The sequence below is a fragment of the Myxine glutinosa genome, chromosome 14, assembly GCF_964187855.1.
Source record: "Myxine glutinosa chromosome 14, kmMyxGlut1.1, whole genome shotgun sequence".
In the NCBI taxonomy this organism is placed as follows: Eukaryota; Metazoa; Chordata; class Myxini; order Myxiniformes; family Myxinidae; genus Myxine; species Myxine glutinosa.
In genome coordinates, this window is record NC_136274.1 from 38521125 (window position 1) to 38545905 (window position 24781).

At 44.9% G+C, this 24781-nt stretch overlaps 1 protein-coding gene across 1 annotated transcript in view; it reads right to left on the minus strand.

Annotated features, from left to right (window-relative positions):
• Positions 1-20718: 20718 nt before the first annotated feature.
• Positions 20719-24781, minus strand: part of LOC137439641 (sodium/glucose cotransporter 1-like) — a 61129-nt gene continuing 57066 nt past the window's right edge. Inside the window, exons 14-16 of the mRNA XM_068135594.2 lie at positions 24384-24510; positions 23421-23486; positions 20719-21108 (exon numbers count right to left, since the gene is read on the minus strand). Of these exons, the coding sequence (XP_067991695.2) occupies positions 20879-21108; positions 23421-23486; positions 24384-24510 (423 nt within the window). The 3' untranslated portion in view covers positions 20719-20878. The remainder of the gene's footprint in view (positions 21109-23420; positions 23487-24383; positions 24511-24781) is intronic.

Genomic DNA, 24781 nt, shown 5'->3' on the forward strand with positions numbered 1-24781 from the left:
TGGGTGTGTGTGTTGCAGGAGTGGGTGTGGTTTTGCATGAATGTGTTTTTGTTTGAGTGGTGCATGTTGTAAGGGTGGTGGTCGGTTTTTGTTTTTTTTGGTGTGTGAGTGAGTGGATGAGGGCTGTGGATTCTGGGAGTGGAGGCGGTTTCATTGTTGTAGTCTGTGTTCTCACTGGCTGGAGGTGGGGCTATGTACGCATCCAGGTTTAGCTGCTGCATGTGGAGGCGTATGTGCCCGTGCTGGCCCACCTTAGCTGACCATATCGAGGTTGAAGGGCCGAAACGGGATGATGTTGAGGACCTCGACTGAGGACCCGGTCAGTGAGGCACACTTGTGACCAGGTGTGTTTTGAAATTATATGTGTATGTATATATATATATATATATATATATATATATATATATATATATATATATATTGTTACGGAACCCAACGTCGGCCTCGGATCCCTTCTCGAGGGGGGATTAGTCCCCTCGTTTGTGACTGACCGACGTGGTCCCTGAAGCTGCACAAGCTCCCTCCAGAGGCAGGTGAGCAGCTTCGTTCGCGACCGCGGATAAGATGTTAATTTGCCGAGCGGATGGCAGCCGCGGCACGAACCGTTAACAAAAACTAGACCCGATTCTCAAACATTGGCCAAATCGTGCCACAGGTATTCAATTGGGAAAAGACAAAGACGACGGATGTGAAGAAGAAGAAGAACAAAAAGGGTTTGAAATACGAATATAATTTATTACTAATATTTACACAATTAAAAGAAACCAAGGAGGATGAAGGATAATAAAATAAAAACAGAAGAAAAAGAAGCGGACACAGTGCACCTTAGCTTGCCTTTAAACAGTCTTACTTAACCCAGGACAGAACAAACAAAACAAACTCACGTACACAAGAGGATGGAATGGCAGGAATCGTTTGGAGGGATGAGCAGGTGGAATCACAGGGCACAGCGAGCAGGTCCACTCCGGGCGGGAAGCGAGGAGCTGGCAGCTCCTTGTATTCGGCTTTACACCGCACACCGGCAGGGTCACTCGCTGCCCCGTCAGGGCTTCACGCGGCTGGTTGAAACGGGGCTGGTTGAGGCGGCTCTCTGCAGAAATCAGCTGGGTCATGCATCTGCCGTATCTCTGACGCAACTCTACTAAAGGCTTCCGCGCGCGCTTATATCTCCCTCGGGCGATCAAGCCGCAGGCCTCCAGGACACGCCCATCGGTGAGATCGCCTCGGCCCTGATTGGTCGCGAGGGCTCACCGATCCCGCCCTTAGAGGAGGCGTTGGCAAGGCCACGCCTTGTTCCCGGCGCTGGGCCGACCCCTCCCACCTTCGGCTCCGAGATGACCTCGTGGCTAATGGAGTCTTGCCGCGAAAACAACAACCCACAGCTGCAGCAGAATTCAGCGAACCGCTCAATGCAGCTGGCAATTGAGGAAAGGGGAATCCAATGGAGGTTCTGGGGAAATTGAAAGGGGATACTACCTTGTCTGGATTCGGTGCAATGGAGTGTCAATTAATGGAAGACACAGCCTTAATCTAATACACACAATAAGGAAATAACTACCAACAAGGAGGAAATCTATGATTTGGCTACGTGATGGTATATGACCTAACTAAGGGATGCCCTTTGACCTTTATACACAACAACTGGAGGAAGGAGGGTGACATTTTACCACAATAAAAAAAACACAATTCTCATATCCACAACAATATATATACATATATATCTCTATATATAAAGGAGGAGTGTCTGTGTGTCTGTCTGGATGTCCACTTATAACTCAAGAACTACACATCGGAGAAAAGTTTTAGACACAGATTCGGAATCAGCATAAACTTCCGGTGGTTATAGGCTACTTTTTAATTTTAATATCAATGGTTTAAAAAATCGCACCAGCTGCAATTCCACGGTGTAGTTTGTGGCGGCGCTATTGCCCCTTTCCGATCCCATGACGCATTGCGGTTCCGATTCGCGATAAGGTCTATGCGCTATCACCGACACTTTTCCACCTTTTCCATACCTTTTAATCAGATTTACCTTATCGTCCATCGTAACCACATTACGCTTGGAAACACTAGCATTATCCTTCTTCGGACCCATGGCTAAAGGTGGGTTTCCACGGGACACGCGAACGGTTCGCGAAGGATGCGAATGTCGAAAAAATGGCAAAGTCCAACATTCGTATTTTAGGCTCCAAAAGTTCGCCAAACATGCGCGGGTGTTCGGAAGCGTCGTCAATTGTTCGCATCCTGTTTCAAACATTTTTGAAATACCCGCCGAACAAAAAACGACTCCTGCGAACAATTGACGACGCTTCCGAACCCCCGCGCATGTTTGGCGAACTTTTGGAGCCTAAAATACGAATGTTGGATTTTGCCATTTTTTCGACATTCGCATCCTTCGCGAACCGTTCGCGTGTCCCGTGAAAACCCACCTTAACACAGACACAGTAAAGGAATACTGTACGTCACCTGTTTTGAATGCGAATCAGCGGTTGTACAGTATACTGTACGTACATATTTATATATTTTTAATGTGCTTTTTATTGTATTTTAAATTGTTTTTTAGCTTCTTTTATTGTTAATTTATGTACTATTTTATTTATTTTAAATATATTTTTAAGGAAAACAAATGTTTTCACGTCCGTAGGAGTGACGTAAAGTCGCACATAATGACGTTCGCTGCCCGGTCATGAAAGAAATTATGATTCTCTTGACAAAGTGACATGCAGATCAGGCAGTAAACCTCCCAACTGAGTTTCTCAACAGTCGTCAGCCTCAATTCTAAAATCCTTAATTTTCATCCTATTGACTTGAACTTTGAATAGGATTTACATATCGGCTTACTGAATTAAACCACCAACTATTTTTGAGATCGGCGTAGGCCAAAAGGTCAACGTAGGCCAAAGGTCAACCACTTTTTTTTTAGTTTCTAAAATCCTCAATTTTCATCCGATTCACTTGAAATTTGAATGGGATTTACATATCAGCAAACTGAATTCAACCAACAACTATTTTTGAGATCACCATAGGCCAAAAGAGCAACATAGGCCAAAAGTCAACAACAATTTCAAATTTCTAAAATCCTCAGCTTTCATCTGATTGACTTGAAATGTGAAGAGGATTTGCATATCAGGTCACTGAAATTGAACCACCAATTCTTTTTGAGGTCAGCATAGGCCAAAAAGTAAACATAGGCCAAAGGTCAACAACTTAAGGTGAAGTTTTTAAAATCCTACATTTTCATCCAATTGACTTGAAATTTGGACAGGATTTGCATATCGGGTCACCTAATTCAACCACCAATTATTTTTGAGGTCTAAAGGTGAAAATATCAATATGGGCCAAATTTCTAAAATCGTCAATTTTCATCTAATTGACTTGAAATTTGAAGAGGATTTGCATATCAGATCTCTGAATTAAACCACTAATTATTTTTAAGGTTAACATAGGCCAAAAGGTCAACAACTTATTTCAGGAATATTTCAAGACATATTTCTGGCGCAGGGGCAATCAATGAAGGTTGTAGGCCTGAACTTCACAGAACAAGTGTTTGCCCATGGCCAGCTGTACGTGGGCTGCTCGAGGGTTGGAAAACCAAGCAATCTTTATGTCTTGGCACCAAGTAAGAAAACCAGAAATGTTGTATACCCAGAGGTATTGAGAAATTGAAAATTGAAAAAACGTCATGTAGGAAATGTACTGTGATATTGCTCTAAAATATACATGTTCTTTTCATCATATATTTGTATTATTCTTATTCAACCCGGGCGAAGCCGGGTACCTCAGCTAGTGTGTATGTATATATATATATATATATATATATATATATATATATATATATATATATATATATATATATATATATATGTATGTATATATATATATACATGTATATATATGTATACATATATATATATATATATATATATATATATATATATATATATATATATATATATATATATATATATATATATATATATATATATATATACTGTATATATATATATATATATATATATATATATATATATATATATATATATATATATATATATATATATACATATACAGTCACATGAAAAAGTAAGTACACCCCATGAAAAGTTTTGACTTTTTCAACATATTTCAACATACAGCTATTTGATCTTCATTTCAACAATATTGATAGATAAAGGTGATATAATATAACAAATATCATGAAACATTTACATTTTGTAGGCCATTGTATAATTTAAATAAACATAAATGCAAATTTCGCATGTGGAAAAAGTAAGTACACCCCTACATTTATCACTAATTCAAATACCTAAAATTAGAATCAGGTGCACCAGCTCAGGTGCAAATGATTAGAACATCGTTAGAGAGGATCTTGGAGGAACCTGTCTTATTTAAACCTCAGACTTTTAGTTTGGTTTGCTCTTTGTTGCTGAAGTGTGCGACGTCACCATGCTTAGATCAAAAGAGCTCTCTGAGGCCTTCAGAAAGGACGTTATCGATGCCTACGAGTCTGGGAAGGGATTTAAAAAGATCTCCAAACAATTTGAAATCAATCATTCGACTGTGCGGAAGATCATCTTCAAGTGGAGAAGATTCCAAACAACTGCCAACTTGTTGAGGCCAGGCCGCCCCAGCAAGTTCAGCCCGAGAGCTGACCGCAAGATGCTGAAAGAAGGCTCTAAGAACCCCAGAATGTTATCACGGGACCTACAGGTAGCTCTTGCCACTGTTGATGTCAAAGTGCATGAGTCTACCATTAGGAAGAGGCTGCACAAATTTGATCTACATGGGAGGTGTGCCAGGAGGAAACCTTTGCTGTCCAGAAAGAACATCAGGGCAAGGCTAAAGTTTGCCAATGAACACCTAGGCAAAGACCAGCACTTCTGGAACAATGTGCTCTGGACAGATGAGTCAAAGGTAGAGCTATTTGGCCACAGTACCAGAAGACATGTTTGGCGAAAACCAAAGACAGCATTTGCCCACAAGAACCTGATACCAACTGTAAAGCATGGTGGTGGAAATATTATGGTTTGGGGCAGCTTTGCTGCATCAGGGCCTGGGCAGCTCACCATTATAGAATCCACTGTGAATTCTTCATTGTACCAGAGGGTGCTTGAGGATAATGTGTGGCCATCTGTCGGAAAGTTTAAGCTCAACCGAAGGTGGACCTTGCAACATAACAATGACCCTAAACATACCAGTAAATCCACCAAGGAATGGCTAAAAAGAAAGAAATGGAGGGTTCTGGAATGGCCAAGTCAAAGCCCGGATCTAAATCCCATCGAGATGTTGTGAGGGGATTTGAAACGAGCTGTGCATGCAAGAAACCCCTCAAACATCGCACAGCTGAAAGAATTCTGCATGGAGGAGTGGGCAAAAATTTCTCCCAGTCGATGTCAGAGACTAGTAGACAGTTATAAGAAACGCCTAATTGAGGTTGTAGTGAAATCGTATCCGTACTGAACCCGGGTGGGGATGCTCGCTGCTCGCTGTCATTGTTGTCACCGCTAGGGGCGTGACTATAAGACCCGTTGCTGTGTCAGTGCTCCGAGACTTCTCCCTTGTGACATGTTACATCTGTAGCCTCGTTTATGGTACGCCTTTATAGAATAACTAGCTTGCTTGCATTGACTGATATGAATGGCTTTATGAGATGTCGCATCGTATGCTTATTGTGTATTTCTACTTACAGGAATGATGTGATGATCTAAATGCAATTAAACCAAACCGTTGGACTAAAGTTGTGTGGACCTGAATGGTTTTCCACAACACTTAATTGCATTTAAGATCTGCTGACATGGCTGGCAACAAGACGTTGACGGTGTCCGTTTTCAGCGCCGACCCACAAGCCACGGACGGAGGCTTGCAACTCAAGCACTGGCTCCGACAACTGGAGCATCTCTTTGACGAGCCTGAGACCGCTCCGACGCCTGCCGCGAAGCTGGCGATATTACACTCAAAAATCGACTACCGGGTCTACCACGCGGTCGCTCAATGCACGACGTATGATCTTACCATCGCGGAGCTCAAGCGGCTTTACATAAAAGAAAAAAGCCCTGTGTATGCGCGTTATTTGCTGCAGACGCGACGGCAGCAGCCCAACGAGCCTATGGATCATTACGCCCAGGAGCTCCGGCAGCTCATGCTGGACAGCGTCAAGGAGCCACGGACTCCCGAGCAAGCTAAAGATGATCGACTTTTAGATGCCTTCATAGCTGGGGTCTCCTCCCAGGAACTACGTCTCAAACTCTTGGAGAAGACCGACCTGACCTTCGCTACGGCGGTTGAGCAAGCGACGGTGTATACCGAAGCGCGGATGCAATCGAACGCCTATGATCGCACGCGCCTTTTGGCGGGCACCTCACTACACGCCCGGCCGGAGAGTACCACTGACGAGGACGTGGATCCGCCTGCTGAACTCCGGGATGCTCCGGAGGATGACCCTACCCTGACAGCTGCCGTTACGACCAGCAGACCCAAGGCCTTGCGCGGGGCCGCATGTTTTTTTTGTGGAGGGCCTCGTCATGCCCGAGTCGTGTGTCCGGCACGTGACGCTATTTGCCATTTGTGCTCGCTAAAGGGACATTACGCGAAAGTGTGCAAGAAATCGGCACGCGGCTCGCGGCCCTTCGACTCGCGCAGCCGCGGCCGCGCGGGCGCAGCAACCTTGAACGGGCTCGTAGCAGAACCCACGAGCCCAGCACCTTACCCGACTTCGAAGGGGAGGGCCGCTCTCTGCGGCCCGCTGGGCGCTCAGACGACCTTGATTGGCGCCACCGGACAGCCACCACCGTCTCATTCTCCATCGGGGACAAAGGCCGCGTCCTTGGCCAAACCACGGGCCACACTTCACCAAGCCCCTCGTACTCCTCGAGTCGCCCACGAGCTAACGGCGGCCCCCGCCCCGTCAAAAGAGTTAAGGCAACTTTCGAATACTACGGAAGCCTTTGTAAAATGTAAAAAGGCAATTTCGAATACTACGGAAGCCTCTTGTCAAAGCGACCAAAAATGTAAAAAGGCGATTTCGGATACTACGGAAGCCTTTATCTGCCAGGAGTGTCAAAAGGCAATGTCAAATACTACGGAGGCCTTTTCTCGTCGGATTTTGAATCGCGAAACACCGGAATGCTGGGGAAAGCCCTCTGATGACGATAATGGGATCCCCATGGCCAACACAGCCTCCGGCCGCGCTCGCAAAACTGCTGCTGGTGTAGGATCCACCCGCGAGGCTGGACCGACCCATTCGGGGGGCTCAGTCCCGCTCCCAGCTGCCTCGTCTGGCCTGGCTCAAGCCCTTATTCCCCTTATGGTTGAGGGCCATTGTGTTCAGGCCTTGGTGGATACCGGATCTACGGATAGTTTTATCGACCAACGACTTGTGCTCAGGCATGGATGGCGGATCGGGCGGTCTACGAGACGGATCTTCATGGCTTCCCAGGGACTGCGGCTCAGCACGAAAGGGGAATGCCGATTGAAACTCGTGCTAAAGGGACGGGTTTTCCCTGATGTACACCTTATGGTTTTACCCGCATTATGTGCTGATATTCTGCTAGGACACGATTTTCTTAAGCTGCATGGACGTCTGGTAATGGAGTTCGGTGGGCCTGACACTCTTGTTGTGGGGCCGGACGACGCGCTAACGGTGTGCGCCCTAGCGCAAATGGACGTCCGGCCGCTTTCGCTGTTCCCCAATCTAACCTCCGACTGTACCCCCGTCGCGGTAAAATCGCGACGCTACTCTCGCGCGGACATGCAATTCATTGCGGACGAAACGGCTCAGCTCTTGAAGGACGGCATCATAGAACCTAGCAGGTCGCCGTGGCGCGCTCAGGTCTTAGTGGTGCGCAGCGAGGCCCATCGCAAACGCATGGTAATCGACTATTCCCAAACGATTAACCGCTTTACACAGCTGGATGCCTACCCCCTTCCGGGGATGGACGCGCTAGTGCAACAGGTATCCCAGTATTCGGTCTATAGTACTCTCGATCTCCGTAGTGCGTACCACCAGATCCCTATCTCTAGGGCGGATCGTATCTATACCGCTTTCGAGTCGGGGCAGCGGTTGTACCAATTTACACGATTGCCCTTTGGGGTGACGAACGGGGTCGCTTGTTTCCAGAGGGCCATGGATGACCTCGTTGCGCGGGAGCACTTAACCGATGTTGTCGTCTACCTCGATAACCTTACGGTTTGTGGATATGACCAAGGGCACCATGACGCTAATCTGAAGCGCTTCCTTGAGGTCGCGCAACGGTATCACTTAACTATGAACGAGGATAAGTGCCGATACTCCCTACGCACCATAGATCTTCTGGGGTACACCGTGACCCATGGCTCTGTCTCTCCGGATAAGGAACGTCTGCGACCTTTGCTCGACATGGCCCCTCCCTGCGATCGGGCGTCCCTGAAACGCGCCCTTGGGCTGTTCGCCCATTACTCCAAATGGGTGCAAAATTTCTCCGCGAAACTTCGCCCCCTTGTGGCCTGCGACACTTTTCCCCTGAGTTCGGCCGCATTGACGGCCTTTGAAGGTCTTAAGACCGACATCGCCCGAGCCGCCGTAGCGACCATCGACGAGAGCGGCTCGTTCGTCCTCGAAAGTGACGCCTCGGATCAGGCCATCGCGGCGACCCTCTCCCAAGGGGGACGTCCCGTGGCTTTCTTTTCACGGACTCTTACCTCCGCTGAGCGGAGGCACTCGTCCGTTGAAAAGGAAGCGTATGCGATCGTCGAGTCTATTCGGCGATGGCGCCCGTACCTACTCGGGCGGAGCTTCCAAATCATCACGGACCAGCAAAGCGTTGCGTTCATGTACGACACCTTACACGCCCAGCGCATTAAGAACGAGAAAATCACTCGCTGGCGTATCGAACTCGCCGACTTCTGTTACACCATCAAATATCGCCCAGGGAAGGATAACCAGGCCGCCGATGCCTTATCACGCCCGACTACATGTGCTGGTATCACCTCGTTGGAGGGCCTACGGGTGCTGCATGCTACTGCGGGCCATCCCGGCGTAACGCGTTTCGCTCATTTCGTGCGGAGTGGGAATCTCCCTTACTCGATTGACGATATCCGCCGTATCTGTCGCGACTGCGCTATCTGCGCGGAAATCAAACCGCGTTTCTATAACCCTCCTATGGGGACTCTGGTGAAGGCTACACGCCCGTGGGAACGCTTGGCGATGGATTTCAAGGGCCCTTTGCCGGTGTCGAGCGGCTCTCGCCATCTGCTCACTATCGTTGATGAGTACTCACGATTCCCCTTTGCTTATATGTGCGCGGACATGACTGCTGCCACGGTGATGCGATGCTTACAGAACTTGTTCTCAATGTTCGGTTACCCGGCCTATGTCCATACCGACCGGGGTGCAGTCTTCTTGTCTCAGGAGGTGCGCGGCTATCTGCTCCAAAACAACATTGCGTCTAGTTACACCACGCCGTACAGACCCCAGGCTAATGGGCAGATCGAACGCTTCAACGGGATTATCTGGAGGGCCGTCATGCTCCATCTCCGGACCCACGGCCGGGGCCTCGATAAATGGGCTTGGTCGCTACCTGCGGCGTTGAACTCAATCCGGGCACTCCTGAGTACGGCAACTAACCAAACTCCCCACGAGCGACTTTTCCACCACCCCAGGAGCTCGGGGTGTATACGGTCTTTGCCCAGTTGGCTCGCTGGGCCCGGGCCGGCCTACCTTAAACGGGCGGTTCGCGCGAGCAAGTACGACCCCCTTGTGGACAAAGTGCAGATTCTCCAGGCTAATCCTGAGCATGCTCGTGTGATGACGTCTGATGGTCGTGAGACTACTGTCTCCGTTCGTCATCTTGCCCCTTGCGGGGTCGACGACCTTAGTAGGGAATCGGACGAACCGGTCGAACCCATCTATGAGACTATGGCCTCTCCCGACGCTCCCATCGCCGACAGTCCACCGACCCTCCCCCCGTCGAGACTGCCCGGGTCCGACGACTTGGCGTTACCCCCTTCATCACCCGACCCTGTTGACGCCTCTGACACCGGGGATACAGGGTTACGAGACGCCGTACCCGGGGAGTTTCGAACGCGTGCTGGCAGAGAAATTCGCCGCCCGGCCCGCTACGGTTGGGCCGACTGATACTCCGCGCCCTATTCATGCTGACGCTCACTCGCTTTTAGCCACGCGGCCGTATAATTCTGACGGGGGGGGTGAATGTAGTGAAATCGTATCCGTACTGAACCCGGGTGGGGATGCTCGCTGCTCGCTGTCATTGTTGTCACCGCTAGGGGCGTGACTATAAGACCCGTTGCTGTGTCAGTGCTCCGAGACTTCTCCCTTGTGACATGTTACATCTGTAGCCTCGTTTATGGTACGCCTTTATAGAATAACTAGCTTGCTTGCATTGACTGATATGAATGGCTTTATGAGATGTCGCATCGTATGCTTATTGTGTATTTCTACTTACAGGAATGATGTGATGATCTAAATGCAATTAAACCAAACCGTTGGACTAAAGTTGTGTGGACCTGAATGGTTTTCCACAACAGAGGTTGTTTCTGCCAAAGGGGGCGATGCCACCTATTAGAGCCAAGGGTGTACTTACTTTTTCCAAATGTGACATTTGCATTTATGTTTATTTTAATTATACAATGGACTACAAAATGTAGATGTTTCATGATATTTGTTATATTATATCACCTTTATCTATCAATATTGTTGAAATGAAAATCAAATTTTAGCAGTATGTGTGGCAGTATATTTTGTATATTGTGGCAGTATATACTGTGGCAGTATATTTTGGCAGCAGTATTTGGCAGTATGTTGAAATATGTTGAAAAAGTCAAAACATTACATGGGGTGTACTTACTTTTTCACGTGACTGTATTTATATTTGTCTGTGGACTTTTCACAACAGCTTTGCACAGAAAGTTTCAGAATAGTTAACGTGCTGTTTCATGGTATATATATATATCCATGTAATACCACGACACCCAACAAAGGACTATTTCATTACTTCTGATGAGGTAACACAGAGAATAGAGAATTTATTAAATAAATGTAATTCGGATTACAGGGGTGTGCCATCAGATCTGTTAATCTTGCGTTAACCTGCGGGACTGCTTTGACGTCATAATAATAATACTGTACGGAACCTATGTATGTCATTACCTCTGCCACCGAAGATGGATGGAGGTTATGTTTCGATCATTTACAGTAAGTACTCTCTCCATTTCAGTTAAACTTCAACGGAAATAATTTCTTTACCATTTGTAGTTTTGATATCCACAAGGAAAGGGAATAGCCAGAGCCGAGAGAGGGGAGAATACAGAGAGGCTACCGACCTGTCAACCAAGATTTCGTTTACGTAATACGTACATTCAAATAAAACATCAATAGAGGAGCTGCTAGGATGGTCGACAGGTATGCACATTTGCCTGTGAGCCATCGGGCCTCGGTTAGAATCCCGACCCAGCTATAAAGTGTCGTCCTGATGTTTCGCAGGCAGTAGTCAGGTTCACTATGTTTTTTCGTTCAAAATCATGGTAGATTAGCAAACCTATACATTTTTGGAAACGTTATTACATGGAAAATCTGAAAATCAATGTTTACATTTGCCAATTCCGACCAATTCGATTCGACCAATTCGACCAATTCGACCAATCGACCAATTCCATTCGACCAATTCGACCATTCGACCATTCGACCAATCGCTTCGATCGACCATTCAACCATTCGACCAATTCGATCGATTCGATTCGATTCGATTCATCGAACTCGATTCGATCGACCATTCGACCAATTCGATTTGCCAATCAATTTGACCGACCTTTGCTTGTGTGGAACGGACTGTGAAAACGATGCGGACTATATTGTCGGATACGACACACAGGACAGTGATGACGAACTCTAAATGGCATATTCTGTAATCGTGTATGTTTGATGCCATTGACTGCCTGTGTATATTTTGTCATTGACCGCTTGTGTAGATGTGAAGTTATACTGACTGCATGTGTATATATGATTTTGCTGACTGCCTGTGTATGTTTGGTGATATGAATTATTGTGACACATTTTGATGTTATTAACTGCCTGTACAAAATGATAACATGTATTTGATTATGCAACTTATCGCGAATATAAAGACAGTATTTTGCAATTCAAAACCTTTGATTCGTGTCTTACCATTCCCCATAGCACTAATTTGATACTTTCATTGGATTCCTTGACCCTGAAAATATAGGTTTAGTATATATTTTTAAAGTTTTTAGGGTAATTAGAGGCAGAAATAGAACAAAATATATATTTTACAGTGGCCATTTTGAAAATCCAAAATGGCCGCCATACAGGTATCTCTCCAAATGTAAACATTGATTTTTAGTTTCCTTATGCTATAACCTTTCCAAAAATGTATAGGTTTGCTAATCTACCATGATTTTGAACGAAATATAATTTATTGGCATAGTGAACCTGACTACAGGGCGAGGTATCAGTGTGCGGGGTATCCGAGGTATCCCTCCGCCGGTTTTAGTTGATAGACGTTAAAGATCCCACGGTGTCCTTGGCGAAGAGTAGGCGAGCTATCGCTGGCACCCTAAATGAATTACAAATTCATACCTAACCATTACCTAGAGGCTCTGCATCAGTGGCATTGCCACGCCCCCAGGAAATGATGCAACTCACAGCATTGTGCTGCATTCAAAAGAAGAAGAAAAACCGCAATTAAATGGAGCTACTTTTTTTCCAGTTGGACGTTTGCTGCCAGGTCCTTTATTAAAATGGTCTGTACCCTTAATTTCTATGACGAGGTATTTTTCACCTGTGCTTGAAACCAGTTTTGAGCTGTCTTTTTCCCAAATATTGACACAGTTGTCGTGTAGATATTTATCTTTAAAAGGTCCCTTGCACAATGTACAAAACGTCCCTTGAATGAATCACACAACTATGATTATAGGTCTGAGTAGTTAACCATTACCTGGTGGTGAACCATCAAGGGGAGTTTGATTAATATGCCTCAAGAACTATTGACACTTTTCTGGATTGTTTTGATTGGATAATGGATATGACAATGTGCAGTTGACTTTGGTCTTTAGCCTTGAGAAGTTTTGTGGGTTTCTATTTACAGATGAGTATAAGCCGTGTTCACACATCTGTGCCATAATCAGAACTATGATAATTATAGGTCTGAGTCTGGAGTACATTGGACAAGATGATCCTTATTTCTTGTGATTTGGTCTATTTGGTGTTGCCATTATACGTTATATTGATACTACTGAAAAGCCCGTCATAAATAGAGGGTTGGAACAGTTTATTCGACGGTGCCGCCTCATGAGTGTGCTAAAGTCTGAAGTCTCGGCCTAGTGTCAGGTGTTCATATATCTTCTTCATTTATTAGATGTCATGCAGACGGAAATGACCCCTCGTTACTCTGCATGCGTTTTTGTTTTTTTTTGTTTTTGTTTTTTTTTGTATACTGAATCGAGGCTCGTGAAAGAGCTAATTTGCACATCATGTGCAGCAAATTTCACCTCCCGGCGCCTTGTATTTATTGTTATTTTAAAAATGGCTTCTGTACACCGCCCTTGAGGCTCTGTTTGCAAGCCACCGTCTACAATTCCAATAGAAGAGATTTAGTTACTCTTTTATGGAAAATGTTTTTCGAGTTTGTTTTATCCTCAAAAATAGACCATAGTGAACACACATTCGTGTCGAAAGATTCGCCTTAAAACTGTGGCGGGCACAAGGGGTAATAATTCCACGCACCAGTGGGTGGCGTGAGCGTCCAGGCGGGGAACTGAAATGCATGCCCCGCCTTACGGCCGATCGGCCACGCCCGGGGGCAAGGCGTGGCCTCGGGACATATATGCGGGCTCTAAGCTCGAGCCCGCCGAGTGCTGATAAGCGAGCTCTTAATAAAGACTCTTGTTTGTATCAACGCGTTGTGGCCTACCTCTCTGGCAATCGAGTCGTGTGTGCACAGCACCACACTGGTGACCCCGATTGGTTCAGCCGTTGCTGACCCCCGAACCCGCCATGGCTACCAACGCCGTCGCAATCAAACTCCCGGAGTTTTGGGAAGCACAAGCCGACGTTTGGTTTGTGCAAGCCGAAGCTCAGTTCCAACTCCGGGGCATCACGGCGGACAAGACCCGGTACTACCACGTGGTCGCTGCCCTCGGGCCCGGCACTGCCGCTCCCGTCGTGTCCATCCTTCGGCGCCCGCCGGGTGACCACAAGTACGAGGCGCTCAAACGTCTCCTCCTCGCCACGTTCGGGCTCATGGAGGTCGAACGTGCCGACCGCCTCCTGGACCTTCCCGCCCTCGGCGACACACGACCATCCGTCCGGATGGATTTCATGCTGTCCCTGCTTGGAGACCAGCGCCCGGATTTCTTGTTCCGCGCACTTTTCCTCCGCCAGCTACCGATACAGGTGCGCCTCCCACTGGCCGGTTCCAAAATCACGGAACCCCGCGCCCTGGCCGGAGAGGCCGACGAGTTTTTCGCGGCCTGCGACACGCGGTCGGTGTACGGTGCTGCCGTAGTGGATCCCGGTGCAGAGGCTACAGCGCCCCCGGCTTCCCTCGTGGCCGCTGCTGCGCCCCGCCCACTACCGCCGCCGCCACCACCACCGCCGCCGGCACGGCCGACGCGGCCGCCACTGCCGCAAACCTGGTGCTACTACCATGCCAGGTTCGGCCGCAAGGCTAAAACGTGCCGCCCGCCGTGTTCTTTTGACGGGTCGGGAAACGACTGGGCCGGCGCTCACTTGCGGCCCTGAGCGTCGGCCATTCCGGCAGCCTCCTGTTCATCACGGACACCTTGTCCGGGCGCCGTTTTCTTTGCGACATGGGAGCGCAGGTAAGCGCCCTCCCTGCCTCCTCGTCCGACAAGCAAGCCGCGGGCCGGGGCCCCGCTTTGCTTGCCGCCAACGGTACACCCATCCGCACATTCGGGAAGCGTTGCCTCTCACTGTGGTTCGGAGGGCAGCGCTTCAATGGTCGTTTGTTTCACCGTGGACATCGGCGGTGCCCCGGATCATATCTCCATGGACCGCCTCAAGCCGGCCCACCTCGATCTGGACCACCCCCCGCAAGCAGCTCTGCCTCCGCGTCGAGGCCTCCCCCCAGCGGTCAGACCCTGGCACCCCCCAGCCCCGCCGTCCCGCTACCCCCCAGCCCTGCACGCATCGCCAGGGGGCGTTTTGGCCGGGTCATCCGGCTTCCCCGCAAGCTCACCCTTCAGGTGCGCGGGAATTCTGGGGGGGCGCGTGTGGCAGGCACAAGGGGTAATAATTCCGCGCACCAGTGGGTGGCGCGAGCGTCCAGGTGGGGAACTGAAATGCATGCCCCGCCTTTCGGCCAATCGGCCACGCCCGGGGGTAAGGCGTGGCCTCGGGACAAAAATGCGGGCTCTAAGCTCGAGCCCGCCGAGTGCTGATAAGTGAGCTCTTAATAAAGACTCTTGTTTGTATCAACGCGTTGTGGCCTACATCTCTGGCAATCGAGTCGTGTGTGCACAGCACCACAAAACTTTCTTTTATGAAGGTGGACAGACATCTGTACAAACAAACAAACGGACAATGTGTTTTATGTGGTAGATTTGCCCTGCGTGTATCTGCTGACCATACAAACCCATGAGAGGCAAAAATTTCCAGCACTCTTTGTGCACTTCCATTGATTTTCCAATTTTCCAAGGTCCAAGGTGTGTTGGCCTAGAATCATAGTCTACTAACACTTGTGTTGAAGATACCAAGAATGTAGAGCTTTTCTCTAGGTGTTACATTCTTAACTAGAACAGCACTCAGTAGAGCGCATACCTCCGCCTGGTGAACAGTTTACGTTTTGTATCCCACTGATAGGCCGGAACTGGATTCGGACCTAAACCAAAATCTAATCAGCTTGTTCTTGTCATCTAACCAACTCATCCACCAAGTTTATTCATAACTCGTCCATAACTTTTTTAAATATCATGTTTAATATCGCTTTTCACCCGATCTCTCAATGGTGAAGAATCACTTAGAAATTAAATAATTCTTGTAGCCGAATCCATATTCAGATCTTCACCAAAATCGAATCGATTAGTCCATGTGACACACCCAACCGGTCCACCGAATTTCGGCCAAATCCATCCTTAACTTTTTGAGATATCCTGCTATGTATCGTTAATGGTCATATCTCCCAATGGTGAAGAATCACTTTAAAATTTTAATAATTCTCATATCCGAATCCATATTCAGATCTTCACCAAAATCGAATCGATTAGTCCTTGCCAGATACCCAACCGCTCCACCACGTTTCGTCCAAATCCGTCCACAACTTTTTGAGATATCCTGCTATATATCGTTTTTGGCCCTATCTCCTAATGGTGAAGAATCACTTAAAAAATTCTACTAGCCAGATCCGAATCCGGATCTTAACCAAAATCGAATAGTTTCGTCCTGGTCACATACACTACCTCTCTGCCAAATGTCGCCCGAAGCCGTCCACAACTTTTTGAGATATCTTGTTCACAAACAAACAAGAAGACGTCATGCAGAGCACGATACTTGCAAAATCTACCCCCCCCCCCCCCCCCCCCACCGGAAAAAGGTTTAAATTGATCCAGCAAATTGTCCATTTCATAAAGATCAAAATTGACGATCTTCATCAAAGCTCAGGTCAATAGGATGAAAAGTGATGATTTTTAGATGAAAATTGATGATTTTAGAAGTTTGACCTAGAGTTGACCTTTGACCTTTTGACCTCAAAAATAGTTGGTTTCCCAATTGAATGACTCAATGTGCAAATACTGTTCAATTTCCAAGTCAATCGGATGAAAATTGATGATTTTGGAAATTTGACCTTGAGTTGACCTTCGACCTTTTGACCTCAAAATCAATAGGCTTCTTAATTGTGATGACCTCTACAACTTGGTAAAGATTTGTGAAGATCGGTTGAAAATTGTGACCAGTAGACGACTGACATGCAGACAAACAAACAAACAGATAGACAGAATAACACGCAAGACCAACCAATATACTTGAAAAATCTTCGATTTTGCAAGTAACAAAAGGACAAACGGACAGACAGGGATGAATACATAACCTCCATCCACCTTTGGTGGAGGAGGTAATAAATATAGGTCTTCAAAGAAGGTGTTATTTGTCTTCAGGCTTTGTAAGTGCACCGAGTCAGTGGAGTAGGCAAGTCGATTTAAAACTATGAGCTCCACACACCCGATTGAGCTGGCAGGAGGTAGCCGCCCAGCTGCCAAGCTTTGGTGAGCAATGACCGACCAGTGAAGTGCAATGACCACCCAGGCTAACTAAACAACTGAGTCAGCCTATAACTCATAACTGTTGCCTCATGTTGTGTCTACTCTGAATTAACGGTAAGGTCGGAGTGTCCTCTACAAGATGACTTTATTGTAAAGCTCACGAAAAAGTATAGAGATTGCAACTTGTCCAGCATGAGAGCCTCTGTCTCAGCATTGCTTGTTGCATGCAAAGGAAGAATCTTTTTTGAGAAAATGATATCAACAGGTTTTGGACGTTAAGTTGCAGACGTGTCTGTATAACATTTAGTATAGTGGACAGTAAAGATCTCACGTTGTCTGGTGTCAATTTATAGGTGGGTTATCGTGGGCACTCTGACCCAATTCCGAGGTCTACATTGAGAGTAAGCTTAGCTGCAGGGGTTACAGCTTACAGAATGATGTTTAGAAGTTGGTCACACTATCAGCAAAGTAGGACCCCACTGTAGTTTCCTCTCAGGGTGAACTTCAGTCTGGCTCTAACAAAGGATTTCCCACAAGGCCGTGGGAGCAACAGATTCATTTTAGGATAGTCTGCAACTCGCAATGTCCTCGTGTTTATGTGGCTTTTAATGCAGGAATCAGCACTATCCAGCCATCTCCATCACACCCTGATGTGCTGTCATGGAGGACCTCCACTATCCACTGACGGTAACAACAATGTGGTCGTGGCTGTCATTCGCAAGTACAGTATATTGGTTGGTCGTGTGTGTTATGTCAATCGTCGTTTGTCTGTTTGTACAGGTCACAATTTTAAACCGATCTTCACTAAACTACACCAAATAGTAGACTTGGTCATAACCAAGAAGCCTATTGATTTTGAGGTCAAAAGGTCAACATAAGCCAAAGTTCAACAACTTAGGTCAAATTTCTAAAATCCTCAATTTTTATGTGATTGACTTAAAATTTGAAGAGGATTTGCATGTCAGGTCATTGAATTCAACCCCCAATTATTTTGAGGTCAACATAGGCCAAAGTGTCAACATAGGCCAAAGCGTCAACATAGGCCAAAGTGTCAACATAGGCCAAAGCGTCAACATAGGCCAAAGGTCAACAACTTAGGTCAAATTTCTAAAATCCTCAATTTTTATCTGATTGACTTGAAATTTGAAGAGTATTTGCATGTCAGGTCATTGAATTCAACCCCCAATTATTTTGAAGTCAACATAGGCCAAAGGGTCAAAATAGGCCAAAGGTCAACAAGTTAAGTCAATTTTCTAAAATCCTCAATTTTCATCTGAATGAATGGAAATATGAACAGTATTTGCATATTTGGTCATTGAATTCAACCACCAATTATTTTGAAGTAAACATAGGCCAAAAGGTCAACATAGGTCAAAGGTCAACAACTTAGGTCGAATTTCTAAAATCCTCAATTTTCATCTCTGACTTGAAATTTGAAGAGGATTTGCATATTTGATCAGTGATTTCAACCACCAATTATTTTTAAGGTCAAATTTGTTTTGGGGATTTCACAAGTATCTGCCCAAAGTCTTTCTTGTTTGTATGTCAATTGCCTACAGGTCACATCTTTACTACGACCTTCATGAAACTTCACCTCCTGGTAGAGGTAGTGACGAGCTGAAAGCCTATTGTACACCGCTCCTTTCCAATTCCATCCCCAGGCACTGCATGACGTCATCGCCAGGCACCTAAGGGTGCCCGGCGATGATGCGAGCTGAAAGGGAGTACTCAGTTTTCACTCCGGTTTCTTTCTTTCTTTCTTGTTTGTTTTCTTGCTTTCTTCTTTGTTTGGGCGATATCTCAGCCATCCTTTGAGCTAGGAAGCTGAAATTTGAGCAAAATAGTGAGCACGTGTTTTGGCAAAAACGGTACTTCTTATTTTTTGATTAATCATTTAATACATTAATTACTTATTTATTATCGATTTATTAAGTACGTATTTATTTTCTTCCTCATCTGGGCAATAGCTCAGGCACCTTTTGAGCTAGGAAACTGATATTCGGACACAACAGTGACCAAATCCCCCCCCCCCCCTTCCCACGCCTCCTCCCCCCAAGCCCTCTCCCTCCCACACTTCTCCCTGCTCTCCAATGTTGTGGTTGTGTGCTTCCCCTTCTGTCCCCATCTTGTCTTCCGCTCCCTCTTTTTGTATATTTTGTTTGTCTGGTTGATTTGTTTGTGAAATAAATGTTAGCTCTTTCACGAGCCTCGATTCAGTATACAAAAAAGAAAAAGAAAAAAAAAAGTGATTTGGCTATAAAAGATATTTTTGATTTATTGACTAATCAATTAATCGATGCATTTTTTTTTTCAATTAATCAGTTATTTAATTAATTTTCCTAAAGTTAGAGGTTCAGATGAAAAAACCTGGTGGTGTAGGTATGCTAATAGCCAATTCATTAAGAAATTAATTATTTTACGATATTTATTTATTTTAATTACGCAATTATTTATTGGACACCTCTCCCTCCCAATACCGTCTCTTTGTGCTGCACAGCGGCATCACCGGGTGCTGAAGGCGCCCCAGCAATGCCGCGTGCTGGAAGATATGTTATTTATTTATTTCGCATGGGGGTGGTGCACTTTGAATATATATTATGTACTTGTTGTTTTTGAGGTCAAAGTCACATAAATCGTCGATTTCTAATCGAGTCACTGTATATCTACAGTATGTATATTTATCTATACCTATAAAAGGCAAAAACCTCTCCTCTCTCTCTCTCTCTCTCCCTCTTTGTTTGTATGTGTTATATGCAGGGCCACATATTTTAAGTTACAAACTCCAAACTCTGAGTACAAATACAACTTTGTGTGGGGTTAACATGTGGCGATGTGGCTCTGGCCTCACGTGGGGGTGTTGGGGCCGGGAAGGGCTTAACTTCCGTATGTACATATGTACCATGTAGCACCACCTGGTGGTGGTGGTAGAGGGTAGTACAATTTCCTTTTTTTTACCTGGGCAACGCTGAGGTTAAAGCACTCTTCGCATAGGTAAATTTGTCCTCCTTCCCTTCTTCCTCCTCCCCACCCCCCCCCCCCCCCCATCCACAATTGGTCTGTTAATTATGTACTGTTTGAACGTTTGACTTATGACAAAACTTGGTGGACAAGTTGGATAGGTGACAAGAACAAGCCGATTCAATTTTGGTTCAGGTCCGAATCCAGATCTGACCTATCAGTGGGATACAAAGCGTAAACTCTGCAGCCTGGCGGAGGTATGCTCTCTACTGAGTGCCGTTATAGTTTCCAAGTGCAAAGGTTTTGCTGTTAGCATCAGGACAAATTACAGGAAATTTTCTTTGTTGGACTATTTCAATATTCACACGTCAAGAAGCACAAACTGGATGATGTTGAGAGATGCCAGCAGCAGCAGCAGCAGCAGCAGCTTTCACTTTATTTTCATGAAACAAACTTCATCCCAAATGCACTTCAGCATCCAATGCATCATTAAAGTATAATAATTTTTATTTTTATCTACTAGCTATGATCATTCCACAACATTTTTTTTTTTTTTTTTTTTTTTAAGTAAAGGGGATTGTGATGCCGAAGTAGTTGAACACAGTGGTGTAGCATGTTACCTTAAAGTGCTAATTGCTGAAACCGCAGACCTGAATTCACCTGAATTGGACCCAAGGAACTTGATTTCAGTTTAGGCAAAATACGCCCAGCAGAATACAGCCACACTTAGGAGGATAAAAACATTGATATCACAAATAGCTTTCCAAAATGGAAATTCTGCGATGCTCGTCATGGCTTCTTCTTGCATTACCAGGTCATCTTTACTCATTTCTGGCCCTTCACTGCCTCCCAGGCCACAGAACCACATCAAAGCTTGCATAAGATATCTCTTACAGGAGTTCTCTTCTGCCTCTTGTGGTTCTGCACACAAAAATTGGAGGCTTTCATGAGGTTTTCATCATATGATCCAATATGAACAATAAAAAACACAAACATGACCAACAAATCCATCCAAGTTGTCTGGATTTGATTCCCGAAGTGTGACATCTTTCTAAGGACGTTATGCTGAGGACACACCTGTAGCATTAATTTGTCGACACTAAAGATCTCGAGTTGTCTGTTGTCTATTATAGGCGAGTTGTCGCCGGCACCCTGGCCAAGCTCCAAGTTCCTGCCAGGACTACCTCTTGGAAGGCAAACCACTCGGTGTAATCCTTGCAAAGAGACTGCTTTGGCAGTGCTCATTCTAATCACTCATTCTTCATTTAATTAATTATTAATGTTTTTGCAGTATGCAAGCACAATTCCCCGGTGTGTGTATATGTATGTATGTATGTATATATATATATACATATATATATATATATATATACAGTCACGTGAAAAAGTAAGTACACCCCATTGTAAAGTTTTGACTTTTTCGCCATATTTCAACATACAGCTATTTGATCTTCATTTCAACAATATTGACAGATAAAGGTGATATAACATAACAAATATCATGAAACATTTACATTTTGTAGTCCATTGTATAATTTAAATAAACATAAATGCAAATTTCACATGAGGAAAAAGTAAGTACACCCTTGGCTCTAATAGGTGGTATTGCCTCCTTTGGCAAAAACAACCTCAAGTAGGCGTTTCTTATACCTGTCTAACAGTCTCTGACATCGACTGGGAGAAATTTTTTCCCACTCCTCCATGCAGAATTCTTTCAGCTGTGCGATGTTTGAGGGGTTTCTTGCATGCCCAGCTCGTTTCAAATCCCCCACAACATCTCGATGGGATTTAGATCCGGGCTTTGACTTTTGACTTTTTGCGAATAGCCATTCCAGAACCCTCCATTTCTTTCTTTTCAGCCATTCCTTGGTGGATTTACTGGTATGTTTAGGGTCATTGTCATGTTGCAAGGTCCAACTTCGGTTGAGCTTCAACTTTCCGACAGATGGCCTCACATTATCCTCAAGCACCCTCTGGTACAATGAAGAATTCATAGTGGATTATACGATGGTGAATTGCCCAGGCCCTGATGCAGCAAAGCTGCCCCAAACCATAATATTTCCACCACCATGCTTTACAGTTGGTATCAGGATCTTGTGGTCAAATGCTGTCTTTGGTTTTCGCCAAACATGTCTTCTGGTACTGTGGCCAAATAGCTCTACCTTTGACTCATCTGTCCAGAGCACATTGTTCCAGAAGAGCTGATCTTTGCCTCGGTGTTCATTGGCCAGCTTTAGTCTTGCCCTGATGTTCTTTCTGGACAGCAAAGGTTTCCTCCTGGCACACCACCCATGTAGATCAAATTTGTGCAGCCTCTTTCTAATGGTAGACTCGTGCACTTTGACATCAACAGTAGCAAGAGCTACCTGTAGGTCCCATGATGACATTCTGGGGTTCTTAGAGACTTCTTTCAGCATTTTGCGGTCTGCTCTCTGGCTGAACTTGCTGGGGCGGCCTGGCCTGAACAAGTTGGCAGTTGTTTGGAATCTTCTTCACTTGTAGATGATCTTCTGGACAGTCGAATGATTGATTTCAAATTGTTTGGAGATCTTTTTAAATCCCTTCCCAGACTCGTAGGCATCTATAACCTTCTTTCTGAAGGCCTCAGAGAGCTCTTTTGATCTAGGCATGGTGACGCTGCACACTTCAACAATAAAGAGCAAACCAAACTAAATGTCTGAGGTTTAAATAAGACAGGTTCCTCCAAGATCCTCTCTAACGATGTTCTAATCATTTGCACCTGAGCTGGTGCACCTGATTCTAATTTTAGATATTTGAAGTAGTGATAAATGTTGGGGTGTACTTACTTTTTCCACATGCGAAATTTGCATTTATGTTTATTTAAATTATACAATGGACTACAAAATGTAAATGTTTCATGATATTTGTTGTATTATATCACCTTTATCTCTCAATATTGTTGAAATGAAGATCAAATAGCTGTATGTTGAAATATGTTGAAAAAGTCAAAACTTTACATGGGGTGTACTTACTTTTTCACATGATTGTATATATATATATATATATAAAATATGTATATGAATACACATTCTGAAGAACAGTGAAAGGCAATGTGGAAAAAATAGAATAACATTCATTTCACAGCATGATTGGAATGAGCAAATGGCCTATTGGCAGTACATCAATGTATTTGAATCACAGCATGGCCTGGATATTATTTTAAGAAAATTAAATCAACAACAAGTATTGAAACATCAGGTTCTTTCACCCACCGTTGTTGGATATTTCTGTGGTATGGACTTCACTTTCTTTTTTTTGTGGATGTTCTTCAATCACCTCTGCAAATATTTGAACACCCATCATGAGTATTTATGTACAATGCCTTCAGAAAGTATTGAAACCCCTTTACTTTATTCACATTTTGCTGTGTTACAGCCTGAATTAAAAATGGATTAAATTGATTATTTTTTTTGTCACCGATCTACACACAATACCCCATAATGTCAAAATGTAATTTATTAATTTAATATATTTTAGAAATTTTTACAAAATAATTAAAAATTAAAAGCTGAAATGTCTTGAGTCAACAAGTATTCAACCCCTTTGCGATGACACTCTAAATTGAGCTCAGGTGCATCCAATTTCCTTTGATCATCCTTGACATGTCTCTACAACTTGATTGGAGTCAACCTGTGGCCAATTCAATTTATTGAATATTATTTAGAAAGAAACACACCATTCTATATAAGGTCCCACAGTTGACAGTGCATGGCAGAGCAGAAAATCTACCATGATGTCCAAGGAACTGTCCGTAGAACTCCGAGATAGAATTGTGAGGAGGCAAAGCTCTGGGGAAGGGTATAAAATAATTTCTAAGAGTGTTGAAAGTTCCCAAGAGCACAGTGAGCTCCATCATTAGGAAATGGAAGGAATATGAAACGACCTCGACTCATCCTAGAGCAGGCCATCCGACCAAACTGAGCAATGGAGAAAAAAGAACCTTGGTCAGCGAAGAAAAAAAATTCAACTTTGACATTATGGGCTATTATGTGTAGAGCAGTGCCAAAAAAAATCTCAATTGAATCTATTTTAATTTATTTTCAGGCTGTAACACAACAAAAATGTGAAAAACGTCAAGGGGTGTGAATACTTTCTGAAGGCACTGTAAGGTTGAAGACTGAAGTAATGTCATAAAGTATTGAGAAACAAACATTCATCAACTGAATAATGAATACCGTCATGTTCTACATATGATGGATTCATAACGATGTTTCGATTCTCCAGATGTGGTTTGTTCTCCATTGAATCCAAGTCCACACGGGGCTCCTTGCTGTGTCGAGTTGTCCAGCACAGGCGATGCAGCTGCAAAAAAGGAAAACACAATTTAGCAAACACTGGTTACACGAGTGTACACCGCCTAGACATTTGTTCATCATTTGCCAGCATTTTGATAATCCTACTTTGTTTGAGTAAAGGGCCTTGATGAAGACTCAGCGTGGGCACTTCCAAGCGATTATTACTCAATCTTTTCTAGTATCTGATGACTTGAGGGGAAAGGATCAGGTTAATGTAGACTGCAGTCAGATCCTGCTTGATTCTCAGACGATCTCTTTGGGGTGGTGGCAGTCAGCTT